At 44.8% G+C, this 14,059-nt stretch overlaps 1 protein-coding gene and 1 non-coding gene across 6 annotated transcripts in view; both read left to right on the top strand.

The window, feature by feature from the left end:
* DCLRE1C (DNA cross-link repair 1C) overlaps positions 1 to 14,059 on the top strand; it is a 31,998-nt gene that overhangs the window by 5,568 nt on the left and 12,371 nt on the right. For 2 of the 5 annotated variants that reach the window (XM_075926110.1, XM_014570507.2), the window contains exons 3-9: positions 622 to 706; positions 6,129 to 6,188; positions 6,846 to 6,901; positions 9,135 to 9,236; positions 11,018 to 11,090; positions 11,350 to 11,490; positions 12,108 to 12,209. In XM_075926110.1, coding sequence (XP_075782225.1) covers positions 622 to 706; positions 6,129 to 6,188; positions 6,846 to 6,901; positions 9,135 to 9,236; positions 11,018 to 11,090; positions 11,350 to 11,490; positions 12,108 to 12,209 — 619 coding nt within the window. Of the gene's footprint in view, positions 1 to 621; positions 731 to 6,128; positions 6,189 to 6,845; positions 6,902 to 9,134; positions 9,237 to 11,017; positions 11,091 to 11,349; positions 11,491 to 12,107; positions 12,210 to 14,059 lie in introns of those variants that run through there. The other 3 variants (XM_075926099.1, XM_075926102.1, XM_075926105.1) reach the window with 3 other exon arrangements.
* LOC112544813 (U1 spliceosomal RNA) lies at positions 825 to 991 on the top strand. Its single transcript, XR_003088146.2, has one exon. It is a non-coding gene; the product is annotated as a U1 spliceosomal RNA (small nuclear RNA).

Raw genomic sequence — 14,059 nt, 5'->3', positions numbered from 1 at the left:
GGCTTCCACGCAAATCATCCCATTTGAATGCCAGTTAAATATCATATAGTTGGTATATGGCACAATTTCTGGAATAGAAATGCTATCCCAAATGCTTATGGGATAGTCGACAAGATAGTCAGAGGCAGCAAGTGTGGGGAGAAGAGGTGGGTACTTAAAAGTGGCAGCACTGCTCGGAGCCCGATGTCAGCTGGGGACTCCCATGGCTCAGTGCGGAGTGCTAGCTTTGAAATGTACAAGACTCTCCAGCGGGGGCTCTTGTGCACTTCCCGCTGGCCCTGCTGGGGCTCTTGTACATTTCAAAGGCAGAATGTGGAAGTGCTTATCGACTAGTTGATGGAAATTCCATCGATTACTCAACTAGTAAATTAATCGCTAGTTAACATCCTTAGTTTGTACTTTGTATTACTTTGCATATAAAGGTAGGAGTGTTGGCTACTGCAAGCCCTACAGTATCATATTCACAGAGGGAAATAATTTGTAATATGATATAAATAGCATTTTTATATTCTAACTAAAAATGGAATGACTTCTATGGTTTGGTAAAAGTGAGTGCTGGACGCCTTGATTGTTCCATGTTTTCTGTTTTGAAAGCCTTACTGATCTATTTTCTTCTCTCAGTTTGAAAGTTCACTTGTACTGTTCACCGGTAACCAAGGAGTTGCTGCTGACAAGTCCAAAATACAAGTTTTGGGAGAATCGTATTGTAAGTTAACTTTTGCATGTTAATGTGAGTGTCATTAATTGTTAATCAATCAGACTTTGTACTTTTCAAAATGATGACTTGGAGGAGGAAGAACTTTTACTTCAAATTGTCCAAAGCAAAATTTACCTGGCAGGGAAGGAGATACCATGATCATGAGGGTGGTTTTCCCAGGGCCCAGTTCATCCATTGCACTTTAGATGTGCCGACCACTATGATTTATCCAAATGCAGGAAACTCAACTGTGTAATTTGTGGTAGTGGGGAATTGCATTCGCACTTTCCCCTGGAGGGGAAAAAAAAAGCCAGTCTCAGCGGTGATGCTGGCATCCAGTTCTGTGTTCTGTCTGTTTAGTTTCCACACCACCCCATCCCATTCTTTCACAGGTTATGGCTGCACCACAGATTACTTTGGTATGATTTATCACACTCAAGGATATAAGTCTCACCCCTTCCCCAGAGTCTGATGTAAGTTCCACTGACCTAAACTCTGGTATAGACCATACTACATCAGTGGGAGAGCTTCTCTTGCCGACATAGTTACCATTTCTCACAGAGGCAGGAGTTATTAATCTGGTCGGAGAGCTCTCTCTAATCAGCTAGAGAGTCTTCACCAGAAGTGTTACAGCAGTGCAGCTGCACCACTGTAACTGATGTAGTACATTGGGTCCCTGCTGTATGTCAGGATTGTGTTCTTGGAAAGGATGTCTGATACCAAAAGGATGTGTACTGGGGACCCGTAGTGCAGCAGTGGTGTAGGCAGCGGGAAACACTTGTAGGAGTGGGCAGTGACGGAGGGTTAGGAGTGATCTGGTTGCTCCTTCCCCCACCCTTCAGCTAGTTTTGCGGGGGAGGAGGAGAGGACAGATGCTCTTGCCAGGGGATCCCAGAAAAATGAGGGGGCTCCATAAAAATGTGTGCCCCCCCCCTCAACTTGGTGTTCAGGACTTGCCCCGCTCTGCCTAGCACTCCATCTGTGGCATGGGGGCTTGGGAGCTCTTGAGCTTCAGCCTTGCTTGCTCAGCAGAAGGGCTGGCTGAGCAGAGGGGGCCCAAACCCATAACCCTGCTCTGACTAGAGTACTGGTGCTGGGCAAACCCCTATGCCTCGACCCCACCCCCCAGCTAGAGTGCCGATCAGGTGGTGTGGGGCAAGCACTGAAGCAGGAGAAGAGCTGGGACCAAGGAGGTGGGGTAGGACATTAAGTGGCCCACCCGTGGCTATGCATGTCTGTCCATCATCAGAGCACGTTCCCCTATTGATTCATCTCCATCCCAATCTGTCACTTGCAATTTACAGTACTGCTTGGGCAGATTGGGACTGACATGAATCAGAATCCGTTCCCCGAGGATGAGCAACAGATATGCAGAACAATAGATACGAAACTTACAATGGAGAGACTTATACTGTGGACCCACTGTATAGACATTACCTCAGTGTCTGTTGTGTGCTCTTTGGAACTGCACATTTATTTCTATTCAGCTAGTAGTTCTGTCTTTCTCATCACAAACTTATCAGTTCTCTTGATTTTTTTCTCTTTTAATCTCCTCTAATCATGATGCTGTGATAGTTGGGAGGAATGCTGGCCAGCACTTGGTGACTACAGGGTTAAACTCAGGTACCTCGGGGGTGTTGTCAGGAAGCCAGAAGAACCAATGGGATCCAGTGCTGAAATGTGTATTGTAAAGATTACGTGCTTTATGTTTCTCTTTGTGTGAGTTTTAAGCCAGGAGTTGGGGAAAAACAGGATGATTTAAATCCAGGCAGAGCTACCATGTCTCCAAGGAGTACAGGGCATGGAAGTGAACTGGGCTGTGAAGGGATTGTGAGTAAATGGGGGAAACTGGTATATTTAGTCTGTCAGGTTATTTCCTTTGTTTCATTAAGCTTCTCTGTGTGATATCCATGTGCCATGCCTTCCCTTCCCCAGTCACTGTGTCCAAGCTGCAGCCCGAAGAGACTGTTTCTTTGTGTTTTATTCTGTTCCTTTCTCAGCTGTTTTGTAACACCCACCAACCAAGTATGCTTTATTAAGTATATCTTTTTGTTTTGTTACTAAAATCACCTTTTTTAAGGTGATGATTTGATTCTTGTGTCCTGAATACTAACAGGAGATCTGTGTATGTCTCTGCTTAGACTCCGCCGCCGCTGCAGCTTTGCTCCCGGTGTCCCTGGTCTGCTGGAGACGGTTCCCAGCAGACCAGAGGCACCGGGAGCAAAGTGGCAGCGGCGGCGGAGTCCCGCGCCTCTGAGGCTTCTGCCGCTGCCGCTTTGCTCCCGGTGCCTCTGGTCTGCTGGGGACCGTCTCCAGCAGACCAGGGACACCTGGAGCAAAGCTGGGAGGTGGAGGGGTCCTGCACCTCTGAGGCTTTGCCAGAGCAAAGCCTCAGAGGCGCGGCACCCTGCCGCCGCTGCGGCTTTGCTCCCTGTGTACCTAGTCTGCTGGGGGGAGGGTGCAGCTAGTGGCCCCCCCCCCCAGCAGACCAGGGAGACGTGGAGCAAAGCCCCGGGCCTGTGGTAGAGTAGGTGGGGCGCTGCCGGTTGGTCCTGCAGCACCGCTCCTTGGCACTACTGGACCAACCCAGCAGCACCCCAGCTGCTCTGCCCCAGGAGTCCTGATTCAGCCGCTGCTGATCAGTTTCAGAAGCGGCTGAATCAGGACACCTGGGGCAGAGCAGCTGGGGTGCTGCTGGGTTGGTCCTGTAGCACCAAGGAGCGGCAGCGCTACTGGACCAACCCAGCAGCACCCCAGCTGCTCTGCCCCAGGCGTCCCCAAGTCAGCCGCTGCTGAAACTGACCAGTGGCTGACTACAGGAAGCCCCTGCCCCGGGGCTTCCTGGAATCAGCTGCTGATCAGTTTCAGCAGCAGCTGACTTGGGGATGCCTGGGGTTCTTAAGTTGAATCTGTATGTAAGTCAGAACTGGCGTCCAGATTCAGCCGCTGTTGAAACTGATCAGTTTCAGCAGCGGCTGAATCTGGACGCCAGTTCTGACTTACATACAGATTCAACTTAAGAACAAACCTACAGTCCCTATCTTGTACGTAACCCGGGGACTGCCTGTATATATATATCTATATCCTTGCCTCTGTGATTTTCGATCAACACATCTGACACAGTGGTTTTGACCCACAAAACTTTATGCCAAATAAATCTGTTAGTCTGTAAAGTGCCACAGGACTTGTTGTTTTTACAGATACATACTAACGTGGCCACCACTCTGAGAAATATTATATAGTTTTTAAATCTTTTGATAGTTCAAGGTGTTATGAATTTTGCCACTTGTGGTGTTAATACTACTAAAGTGACATACGTTCTTTACATGTCAGCTCCTTGCATTTTTGGCATGCATTTTGTGGCTAGGTAATGTACAGTTTTAATACACGTCTATGTATTTTGTTTAATCTTGGCTGGCTAGCTCAGAAATCCACCATGTAGCTTTGAAATTGTTCACTCACCATACGCCATAGATGTCTTACGGTTTTATGTTTAATGGTTTGTGTGTATCAATAATACAGACCACGATGAGACAATTTTAGTTCTGTTTAGCTTAATAAAGGCAAGGCGGGGGTGACTTGATTACAGTCCATAAGTATGTACATGGGAAACTAGTAAGTACAGTCTAGTGGAGAAAGATATAGCATAATCCACTGGCTGAAGGTAAAGCTAGACAAAAGTGTACACCTTATTGCCAGTCTGAATTTAACAGTGAAAATAATTAACCTGTGGAACTATTTACCAAGAATCATGGTAAATTGTTCATCACTGACCATTTTTAAATCAAGATTGGATGTTTCTAGGAATTATTTTGGGGCAGTTCTATGCCTGTGTAATACAGGAAGTCAGAATGGCGCCTTTTGATCTTTGAATCTGTTGTTATAACAAGCCTAGAATGCTGTGCAGGTTGGTTGCTTAGCTAAGAAACTGGGTTATCAAGTGTTGCAGCTTGCTCTTGGGGGGATGATGACTCTCTCTCTCTCTGTTTCTTCCCAGTATTGGATTTTTAACCTCTGGAGATCCTCTCTGCTTTTTGGCCTGGAAATATTTGGGAATTGAATACTGGCCAGAATTGAATAGGGTTGTAAGTGACTAGTCAACTATCCAATAAGCATATGCTTATCAGAGAGAGGCGGGAGGAGGGGAGCAGGAGCTGGTGCTGGGAGGAGCCAGCTTAAAAACCAGTTCCCCCCAACATTATCTCTGCTGGGGGTGGGGAAGGTAGAGGCACAACAGGAAACGGTGCAAGCGGGGAATGAAGCAGTCTCCACTCAGGCTGGTTCTGCTGCAATTCTGCTTTTGAAATGTATAAGAGCCCCAGTGGAGCTCTTGTAAATTTCAAAGTGAAGCCCCCGGTAGCCTGCACTCCCTGAGGGGATTCTGCTTTTGAAATGTACAAGAGCCTGGCAGGGCTCTTGCTACAGTTCAAAGGCGGAAATGTCCTTATTGACTAATTAATTGAATAGTCAATGGGATTTCCATTGACTGTTCAATTAATCTAAATTTAACAATCCTAGAACTGAACAGAAAACTTGAGAGCAGCAGAGGGGGAGTCTAATTAGCATCCTCTTTCTCCTTATCAGTAGTTCAGAGGGTTTCTGTACGGTATGTTTGTTTGAGGCACCGAGGGTATTTGGAAAGAGGATGGGGCAGAATAAGCGGGTAAACTATCTCCATGTTAATATGTAGAAATTCTAACAGCTTGATTTCCGAAAAACTGCTTTGTGGCTTCTTCCTTCAGAGGCGAGAGGATAGAGTTCAAGAGTCAATGGGAAGATAAAAGAAGCTGTGCTGAGGTGGCAGACTTAAAACTCCAGAGTTCTCAGAGTAACATGTTGGTGCCTTCTGGATTTTCTCTTTTGGGTCCTTAATGCAGAAAACCAAGAAGCTGCTCTCTGATCCAACTCTTGTGGGACTTGTGATCAAATCATGACAGTTCATATTGAAGCCCCAGCCCTGGAGTTGTGTTGCTTTATGAGAAGTGGCCTATCTCATGTTTTTGGGCTTTTTTGGGCAGAGGGGTAGAGTGTGTGGCAAAAAGAATCTGACTTAAGGCTGCCTGTTTATGTCGTTTTTTTTAAACACTTGGGGCTGGTGGCATTGCCAAAAAGCAAGCCATATAATACAAAGAAAGTCAACATAGCTTCTTTAAAAATTTCGGATGTCAGCTGTAACAGTCTCTTGATCCAGATGTGCTCAGCTTAATCAGAATCCATCCATTACATTTACAGTTGTCAGAATATATTTTTTCCATTGAAATTGAAAATACAAGTGTTTTGAGCGGGTTTATTTGTTATCGTTTCTCTGCAGACTTGGATTCCCTCTCCTGGGAATGTAGAAGTTTAAGATGTCTATGGAATATCAGCCTCCATAAACATACATTAGACACAATGTGTACAGCATTTTGAGGCATTTTTCTGTTTGTTGTAGGTTACCCTTGAAGTTGAAACGCCGACTCAGATTTCTTTACTTGACGAAGCATCTGGTGAGGTAACCATTTTAAAACAAGTATTTTAAACAATCAGTTTCAAGTTTTAAATAAATTAAAGTTGATATTTAAAAATCATAGATGTAGCTTTTTTTGCTCCCTTTAAATGGATAGAAATGAGATTTCCCGCTGCTACACCCTGTGGTTAGCCACTTAGATTTCCTTCCTCCATGTTTAGATCACTTATTTTTATCCTCTGCTTAGTGTTCTGTCTTTCTCCTATATCTGTGTTCTCGAACCTATTCTTTCGTCTCTCGTGATTTTTCCATTCATGAGTCTTAGGTTTAGCTCATTTCAAGGCTCGTTGAACTATATGCTCATGTGCACAGCATTTTGTCCTGCACATCCTGTCCAGGGACAGAAAAATGTGTTTTGAGATTGGTCCCTCAGTAAACAGGTTTGAAGGCACAGGAGAGAAGAGGAGTATGATTTGTCTTTGAGTTTCTGTGGGAGCTTTTATCAGTTGCTAGCAGATGACAGGAAAATCGCTGCCATCCAGGGTCTAAGACCAAGAAGCAGGAAGAATACACCTTTCCTTTTCCAAGAGCACTTGAAGTGACTATATAAACCAGTACACTTTTATCACTGCTGCTTCCAGTGTTACAGGTATCATCCCACAGCACTAACAGTAACCTGTTAAAATATTTCTTGATTTCTAGAAAGAAGATATAGTGGTGACACTCCTACCAGCTGGTCACTGCCCAGGATCGGTCATGTATGTGCTGTCAATAGATTCCTTATATTTTTTAATATATAGAAATTTTTTTTGTACGACTGAGATCACTAATTTCTTTTAGTTAGAAAAGTGGAAGATTAAGTCTCGTTTTGAATAGTAGCATGCAGTTATAGCAGCTCAGTCATCTTGGTCTGGAGCACAGATGGGCATGACAGCCTCTGTGGACTGGATCTGGCTCACCGCCGCCCAGCCGCTCCCCTGTCCCCAGGCTAGTTGAGACCTAGGGACAGGGGAGTGCGCAGTCTCCTCCCCTGCCAGCAATGCATGGCACAAGAGGGAACAGTCAGCTGTTTTGAAACAGCCAGGGTTCTTCCTAGCCGCTGTGCGCCCCTGGCAGGGCAGAGGGCAAGGCACTTTGCGCACTCCACCTGCCCCCAGACCCTGATTGACCTGGGGGCAGGGGGAGTGTGCAAAGTGTCCTCCCAATGCAGCGCCTAGAGGGAACCGCCAGCAGTTTTAAAACAGCTGGTGTTTCTCTCTAGGCAGTGGGGGGGAGAGGTGAAGGGCAAGACTTCATGTTCCCCCCACCCCCAGGCCAACCAGAGTCTGTGGGCGGGGAAAGCACGAGACATCTCCTGGCCCTGTCCCCTCTTGACCCCGCCCCCTCCAGGACAGCCCAAGACCACTTTAGAAATTTATGAAGTGGCCCCCTTTTAAAAATGATTGCCCACACCTGGTCTGGAGACAAGTGGTAGAACAGTAATTTGTTCTGAGTGGAGGAGTTAGGAAAACAATGCAAAATTAGGAATCATCATACATCAGTTTGACATGGCTTGGGAATTCTGCTGTTGACTTCATTGGGAACAGCATTGGGTCTTAAGAACTCAGCCCTGAGAAGGTACCAAGCACTTGAGCTCCCTGCGATTTCAATGAGAGTTGGAGGATTTAGCACCTTGCACGGAAGCCAAAATCTTTTTAGATTTTAAGTAGGGATGTGAATGGTTAATTGGTTAACTGGCCAGGCAACCTGTGGAGTGATGTAACTGGCCTGCTCTCGTGGGGAAATAGTACTGGTTGAACATAACCGTTAACTGATTAAACGGGAGTTTACTTCTCCAGTTTTAAGGCCAGAAGAAACAATTATGATCATATAGTCTGACTCCTGCATAACACAGACCACGGAATTCCACCCAGTAGTTCTGCACCAGGCCCAGTAACTAACTGAGCTAGCGTTTCTTTCAGAAAGACTTCCCATCTTCATTTTTAAAGAGGTAAAGTGATGCAGAAGCTATTGCATACCCAGGTGAATTGTTCCAGTAGTTAATTACTTTCATTGTTAAAAATCTGGCTTGTTTTGTTTGAATTTGTGTAGCTTCAGTTTACATAACTAGATTAAGTGTCTGGGTTTGTTTTATATCAAATAATACTCCAACGTCAGATATAGTTTCCCTGTCTTATATTAAGCTGCTTAAATCTTACTGTAATTCACAGTTGACATGAGAGGTGTTTTGCTTGGAAAAGAATGAGATATTCTAACTGACATTAAAAGAAAGAAACAATCCTTTTAAACTGTTTGGGGGGGGAGGGAGGGAGGGTGTGTGTGTTCTCAGTTTTTCCTTGTTACAAGATTCTTTGTTAGTCTTAGTGAGACATAACATACTTTTCCCCACTCCAGCAATTAAGTAACTTTTAGATAATGCAAGAACTTAGTAAAATAAAGCATCCTCTGCTCCAGTAAGATATTATAGTGAACTTGTTTAATTTTAAGTCTAGCTTTACAGGAAACCCCCAAGTTGCGACCTCCCTCTTCCTCCTCCCCCGCACTTACAACCATTTTTGTAAGTGCGGAAGGAGCCAAAAAACCCCAACTTACGTCAGCCCGCATTTATGATGGCACATGACGCCTATTGTAAATGAGGGTTTGAGTTACAACACCCCCGGCTTGTGACGCTTCCCCAGGAACCGCCTGTAATAGTACATTTTTGGGACTAGTGGCTACAATATACATATGGGCCCAAATTCAACCTTTGCTAATACCCATCCAAACTCCACCATCTGCAGTGAGGTTGGACAGGTGTGAAAGCAGACTTTGATTTACTGGGCCAAATCTAGTATTTCTGTAATTCAATTTTAGTGAAATTACTCCCAGGATACATCTGGCCAATTATGTTTACTGCATTGTGAGCTTTCTCTGAAACCGCATTTGCACAGATGTCACCAAATAAAATAAAAGTCCAACAACTGCAGTACTTTGTGTTGCTTTCATTTCTAGGTTTCTATTTCAAGGCCAAAATGGCACTGTCCTTTATACTGGAGATTTCAGACTAGCAAAAGGAGAAGCAGCCAGAATGGAGCTCTTGCATTCAGGGACCAGGTATAAAACTCATAAAAATCTTAAATTGATTTATTTTGGTGTGAGTTCATCTGGATGTGAAATTTAGACAGACTTAGGCTCTCTAGTCATGGATGTTCATGATTTATGCCCTCTTTTCCTTGCAACTCCCAGGTAATTTATGATTTTTTTTTAAAATGTAGTTCTTAGTGTGGTAGTTCTATAACTGACTCAGAAATATTTCCTAATAACTCCATGTTCCTCTTGATAAGGAGGCTGCTTTTCACAGATTTGTAAACTGCTGCCATGGAAGCTAGTTTAAAAAGCTCACTATGTTAGTACTATAAGAGTCTACAGAAAAATCTGAAATAAGACACAAATCTAACTTTAATGTGGTGTAAAATGTACTACTACATTTACCAGTGTTGCAATCTGAATTACAGGCAGTCCCCGGGTTACGTACAAGATAGGGACTGTAGGTTTGTTCTTAAGTTGAATCTGTATGTAAGTCGGAACTGGCGTCCAGATTCAGCCGTGCTGAAACTGATCAGTTTCAACAGCGGCTGAATCTGGACGCCAGTTCTGACTTACATACAGATTCAACTTAAGAACCCCAGGCATCCCCAAGTCAGCTGCTGCTGAAACTGATCAGCAGCTGATTCCAGGAAGCCCCGGGGCAGGGGCTTCCTGTAGTCAGCCACTGGTCAGTTTCAGCAGCGGCTGACTTGGGGACGCCTGGGGCAGAGCAGCTGGGGTGCTGCTGGGTTGGTCCAATAGCGCTGCCGCTCCTCGGCGCTACTGGAGCAACCCAGCAGCACCCAAGCTGCTCTGCCCCAGGCATCCTGATTCAGCCGCTGCTGAAACTGACCAGCAGTGGCTGAATCAGGACATCTGGGGCAGAGCAGCTGGGGTGCTGCCGGGTTGGTCCAGTAGCGCCCAGAGCGGCGCTACGGGACCAACCGGCAGCGCCCCAGCTGCTGTACCACAGGCGTCCGGAGCAAAGCCACGGAGCACGGGGGCAGCTGGAAAGCCCAGACGCGCCGTGGCTGTCCTGCTGCCCTTGGGCTCCGCGGCTTTGCTCTGCTTTGCTCCCCGTCTCCCTGGTCTGCAGACCAGGGGGACGGGGAGCAAAGCAGCGGAACACGCGGGCAGCGGACAGCCCAGACGCGTCTGGGCTGTCCGCTGCCTGCGTGCTCCGCCGCTTTGCTCCCCATCCCCCTGGTCTGCTGGAGACCAGGGAGATGGGTCCCGTTCGTAACTGCGGATCCGACATAAGTCGGATCCACGTAACTCGGGGACTGCCTGTATTTACACTTTCTTCCATTGACTTTATATATCAAACCTCTGAATCTGTGGTTTTGATAACAGCAGTGTTAATGACAGTTTTGCATGTATTAAAGAAAACATTGGAAATCCCTGAATTTCATAAATCACGGTATCTTGAAAATCACTGATAGACTTGTTTCTTCATTTGTAGTCTGTATGTTCATATTCACTTACAGGCTGAGAATATCAGTTTGCACAATGACATAAATACCATCATAAGTAATAGTACTAAATAAGATCTATGTATTGCACGGCTATTCTAATATCTATTTTATCTGGAGTTTAAACTAAAATATTGAATTGCTTGTACTTTTGCCTAACATGTAGGGAAATTGACTTGTTACTGTAATCAGTTTAGAGTTTGGCCTTTTGACTGACGATTTTCCAGAATGGAATTAACCCCCCTATAAATATTTCTGACTAGATCAGTCTGTGGAGCACACCTTGGTATCCTGATACAGTATTTGATATGACAATATCTCAATTCTCTCTTTCAGAGTGAAAGACATTCAGAGTGTATATTTAGACACCACTTTCTGTGATCCCAGATTTTATCAGATACCAAGCAGAGTAAGTGCATTCACACATTAGCTGGAGGCACATAAAGCCATTGATGTAATTTATTGGTGTTTTGTTTTTGTATAATTCTGAAAGGCAGCAATTATTTTTAACACCTTATCTAAAACAGTGTTTCTCAACCTTTTTTGTGCTGGTGATACTCTTTGGACTTAAAAAAAAAAAAAAAAAAAAAAAAATTTCCCTCCTTCCCTGAAATCTAGTTAACTTGGCTACACCTGCAGAGTTAAACAAACTTTTCTAATCTTTTTAGGAGGAATGTTTAAATGGGATATTAGAGTTAGTGCGAAGCTGGATCACTCTGAGTCGCTATCATGTTGTATGGCTAAATTGCAAAGCTGCCTATGGATATGAATATTTATTCACAAACCTCAGTGAAGAACTTGGAGTCAAGGTAACACTTTCATAATAACTGCTTTATAAACAACCTCAGTGCTGATTGTGAGCAGTATACTGAACTGGAAAATGCCCATTCAGAGGATTTCTACAGTACGGGAAAGGTTGCGTGCTTTCACTATACTAATGGTAACCTGGTAAAGGAGTTTTTGTGGTGCATAGTAACAGTGCCAACTAATAAAACACTTTTGACTCTGGAATTCAGAAGTCAAAGTAGATAGCAGCCACTGAAGTTAATCTTGACTTTTCAAGAGACTTATTCTACCTTTTACCCTATGGCAGTCCTGTGATGCCCTGTAAGGAACTCTCTAAGCTGCATATGAGTAGTAAGATCCTGGGATAGGTGGGTAGTGAATGTCACTGAGTGTGTTCAGGGAATTCCTATCTTTCCTAGAATACGTCTGCCTGTTGTAGACGTTGGCCAGCAATGTACCAAATCCTTACCTCTACTTCTCTTACTGATAATATCTGAATAATTGCCCATTCTCTTTTTCTTGATTTCTGCTAGTATTTCTGATAGCATATTTACTCCTGATGAGCAGTTATTTGGTGTATTCTAACTCCAGATTGTTAAATGCATGAAGCCACTTACAAGACTAAATACATTGTATGTAGGTCCATGTGAACAAACTGGATATGTTCAGAAACATGCCGGAAATCCTCTACCATGTTACCACAGATCGACACACTCAGATTCATGCATGTCGACATCCACGGGTGCGTATCATTTTGTAAATGAACTGCAAACTTTCTTTTTTAAAACAAGTGACTGTGGACACTAATATTAACAGTCTCGAGCAGAGATCCCCTCGAGGAAGCTCAGACAAATTGAAAGCTCAATCCTGAGGGGAGTAAGAAGTTGAGCCAGTAGTTAATTGACCAAAGTAAAGGAAATGTTAATTAGACAACAAAAGAATTTAGTCTCGTATTTAAAACCTAGTTATGACACTTTGAGAGGGTACCCAGGGCTTGAAGCACTTCAGAAACCACCTGCTCTTAGTGTGAGGAAGTCTGGTTTATGCTTGCTATTGATCTGCTCCATTGGCAACACAAACACTTCCTTCATAGCCTATTACACAGGCCAGACCATGTTCTCTTTCTACAAGTTAGCAATAGGCAGATCCTGATCCACTGTAGTATTCATGAATTTGCAGTTTCCATAGAAACCGTACACCGGAGTGGGCAAGATACAGCCCACAGGGCAGGTGCAGCCCACCAAGCCTTTCAATCCAGCCCTGGTCCCCCAATCCCTCTCACACCCTAGCCTCCTGCCCCAGGTCACTACCTAAGTCCTCTGCATCCTCTCCCGTCGTGCCCCCAGGTCACAACTCCCTCCAGTCCCGGCACCCGCTCCTACTTTCCTCTGACCAAAATCCTCTCCTGCACCCCAATCCCCTGCCTCATGTCACAACTCCCTCCACGCAAACTCCCTCTGAGACCCCACAGCCTCTCCTGCATCCCAGTCCCCTGCCCTGAGCTCCCTTCTACATCCAACCTGCATCCCAGACCCTCTCTAGAAAAGTGCAGCTCTTGATCACTTACAAAAATATTGATCACCCATCAAAAATGACTGCCTACCCCTGAACGAATTCCACTCAGATCACCACTGAACTTGCCACACAACATTTAGATGTGTTTATAGTGAAATTCACTAGAAATTTTATATAACAAGCCACAGAGATTCAATTCATAGCTGGTAGAAGTAATTAGAAATGGTTCCATATCTGTATATTTTAGAAATGTCTATCAGTTTGTGAGTCCATTTGTTCAGAACTCCTAAATGGTAGGAGCTAAGATCACTCTATTAGGAATGCAACTTCCTCTTATCCTAACTTAAAGCAAGGTCAGGGTTTGGTTCTGCCAAAAAGGAAGCATCAGGAATTGGGCTGTTTTCTAAAACAAGAGAGAGGAGGGCTGCAAATAGGAGGGGCACAGAAGAGGCTTTACTATCTTGCCTGCCACCTGACCAGCCCCAAGCCCTTTTTTCCCCTTCTGGCTCGTGGCCGCAGTTCCAGAGGTGGGATGGAAGGCCCTGGGGAGCGGGGAGGTGGAGAGACAGAAGGCCCTTGGCAACTGGGTTTCAGGGAGAAAGAACCCTGCTGGATAGGACCCCTGCTCTGAGTCCCTCCTTATTCTCCCCCCCCCCCCCCCCAACCCTCACTTTCGCACCTCCCACACTGCCATCTCCCTGCCCTGAAGGATCCTGGCAATGCCCAGTAAGTCTTGGAGTAAAATGATTTTTATTTTTATAACCTAGACTTAAATAACTAGGTTCCATTACATCTTGTGTAATGCTTGCCCAAAGTCCTTTTGGTGTTCTATAGCCAGGCTGGATTTGACCTTCTTTCATAAGACAAACACGCGGTTAGCTTGTCTCCTTGGTGAAGGTTCCAGAGTGTCTCTGATATTCCTAGACTTATCAGAAAAATCCTTTGTCCTTATTCCTAAAACAGGACATCCTTTGCTGATTTTTTTTCCTTATCATGGCTTTCCTTTCTTGTTGATTTGTTAATCTCTTGATTAGCTTCAGCTCAGTGTAGACATGTGATGAGGCAGGACAGTAAACA

This window comes from Pelodiscus sinensis, chromosome 1 (genome assembly GCF_049634645.1).
Source record: "Pelodiscus sinensis isolate JC-2024 chromosome 1, ASM4963464v1, whole genome shotgun sequence".
NCBI lineage: Eukaryota > Metazoa > Chordata > Testudines > Trionychidae > Pelodiscus > Pelodiscus sinensis.
This window is presented reverse-complemented; position numbering and strand designations above follow the sequence as displayed.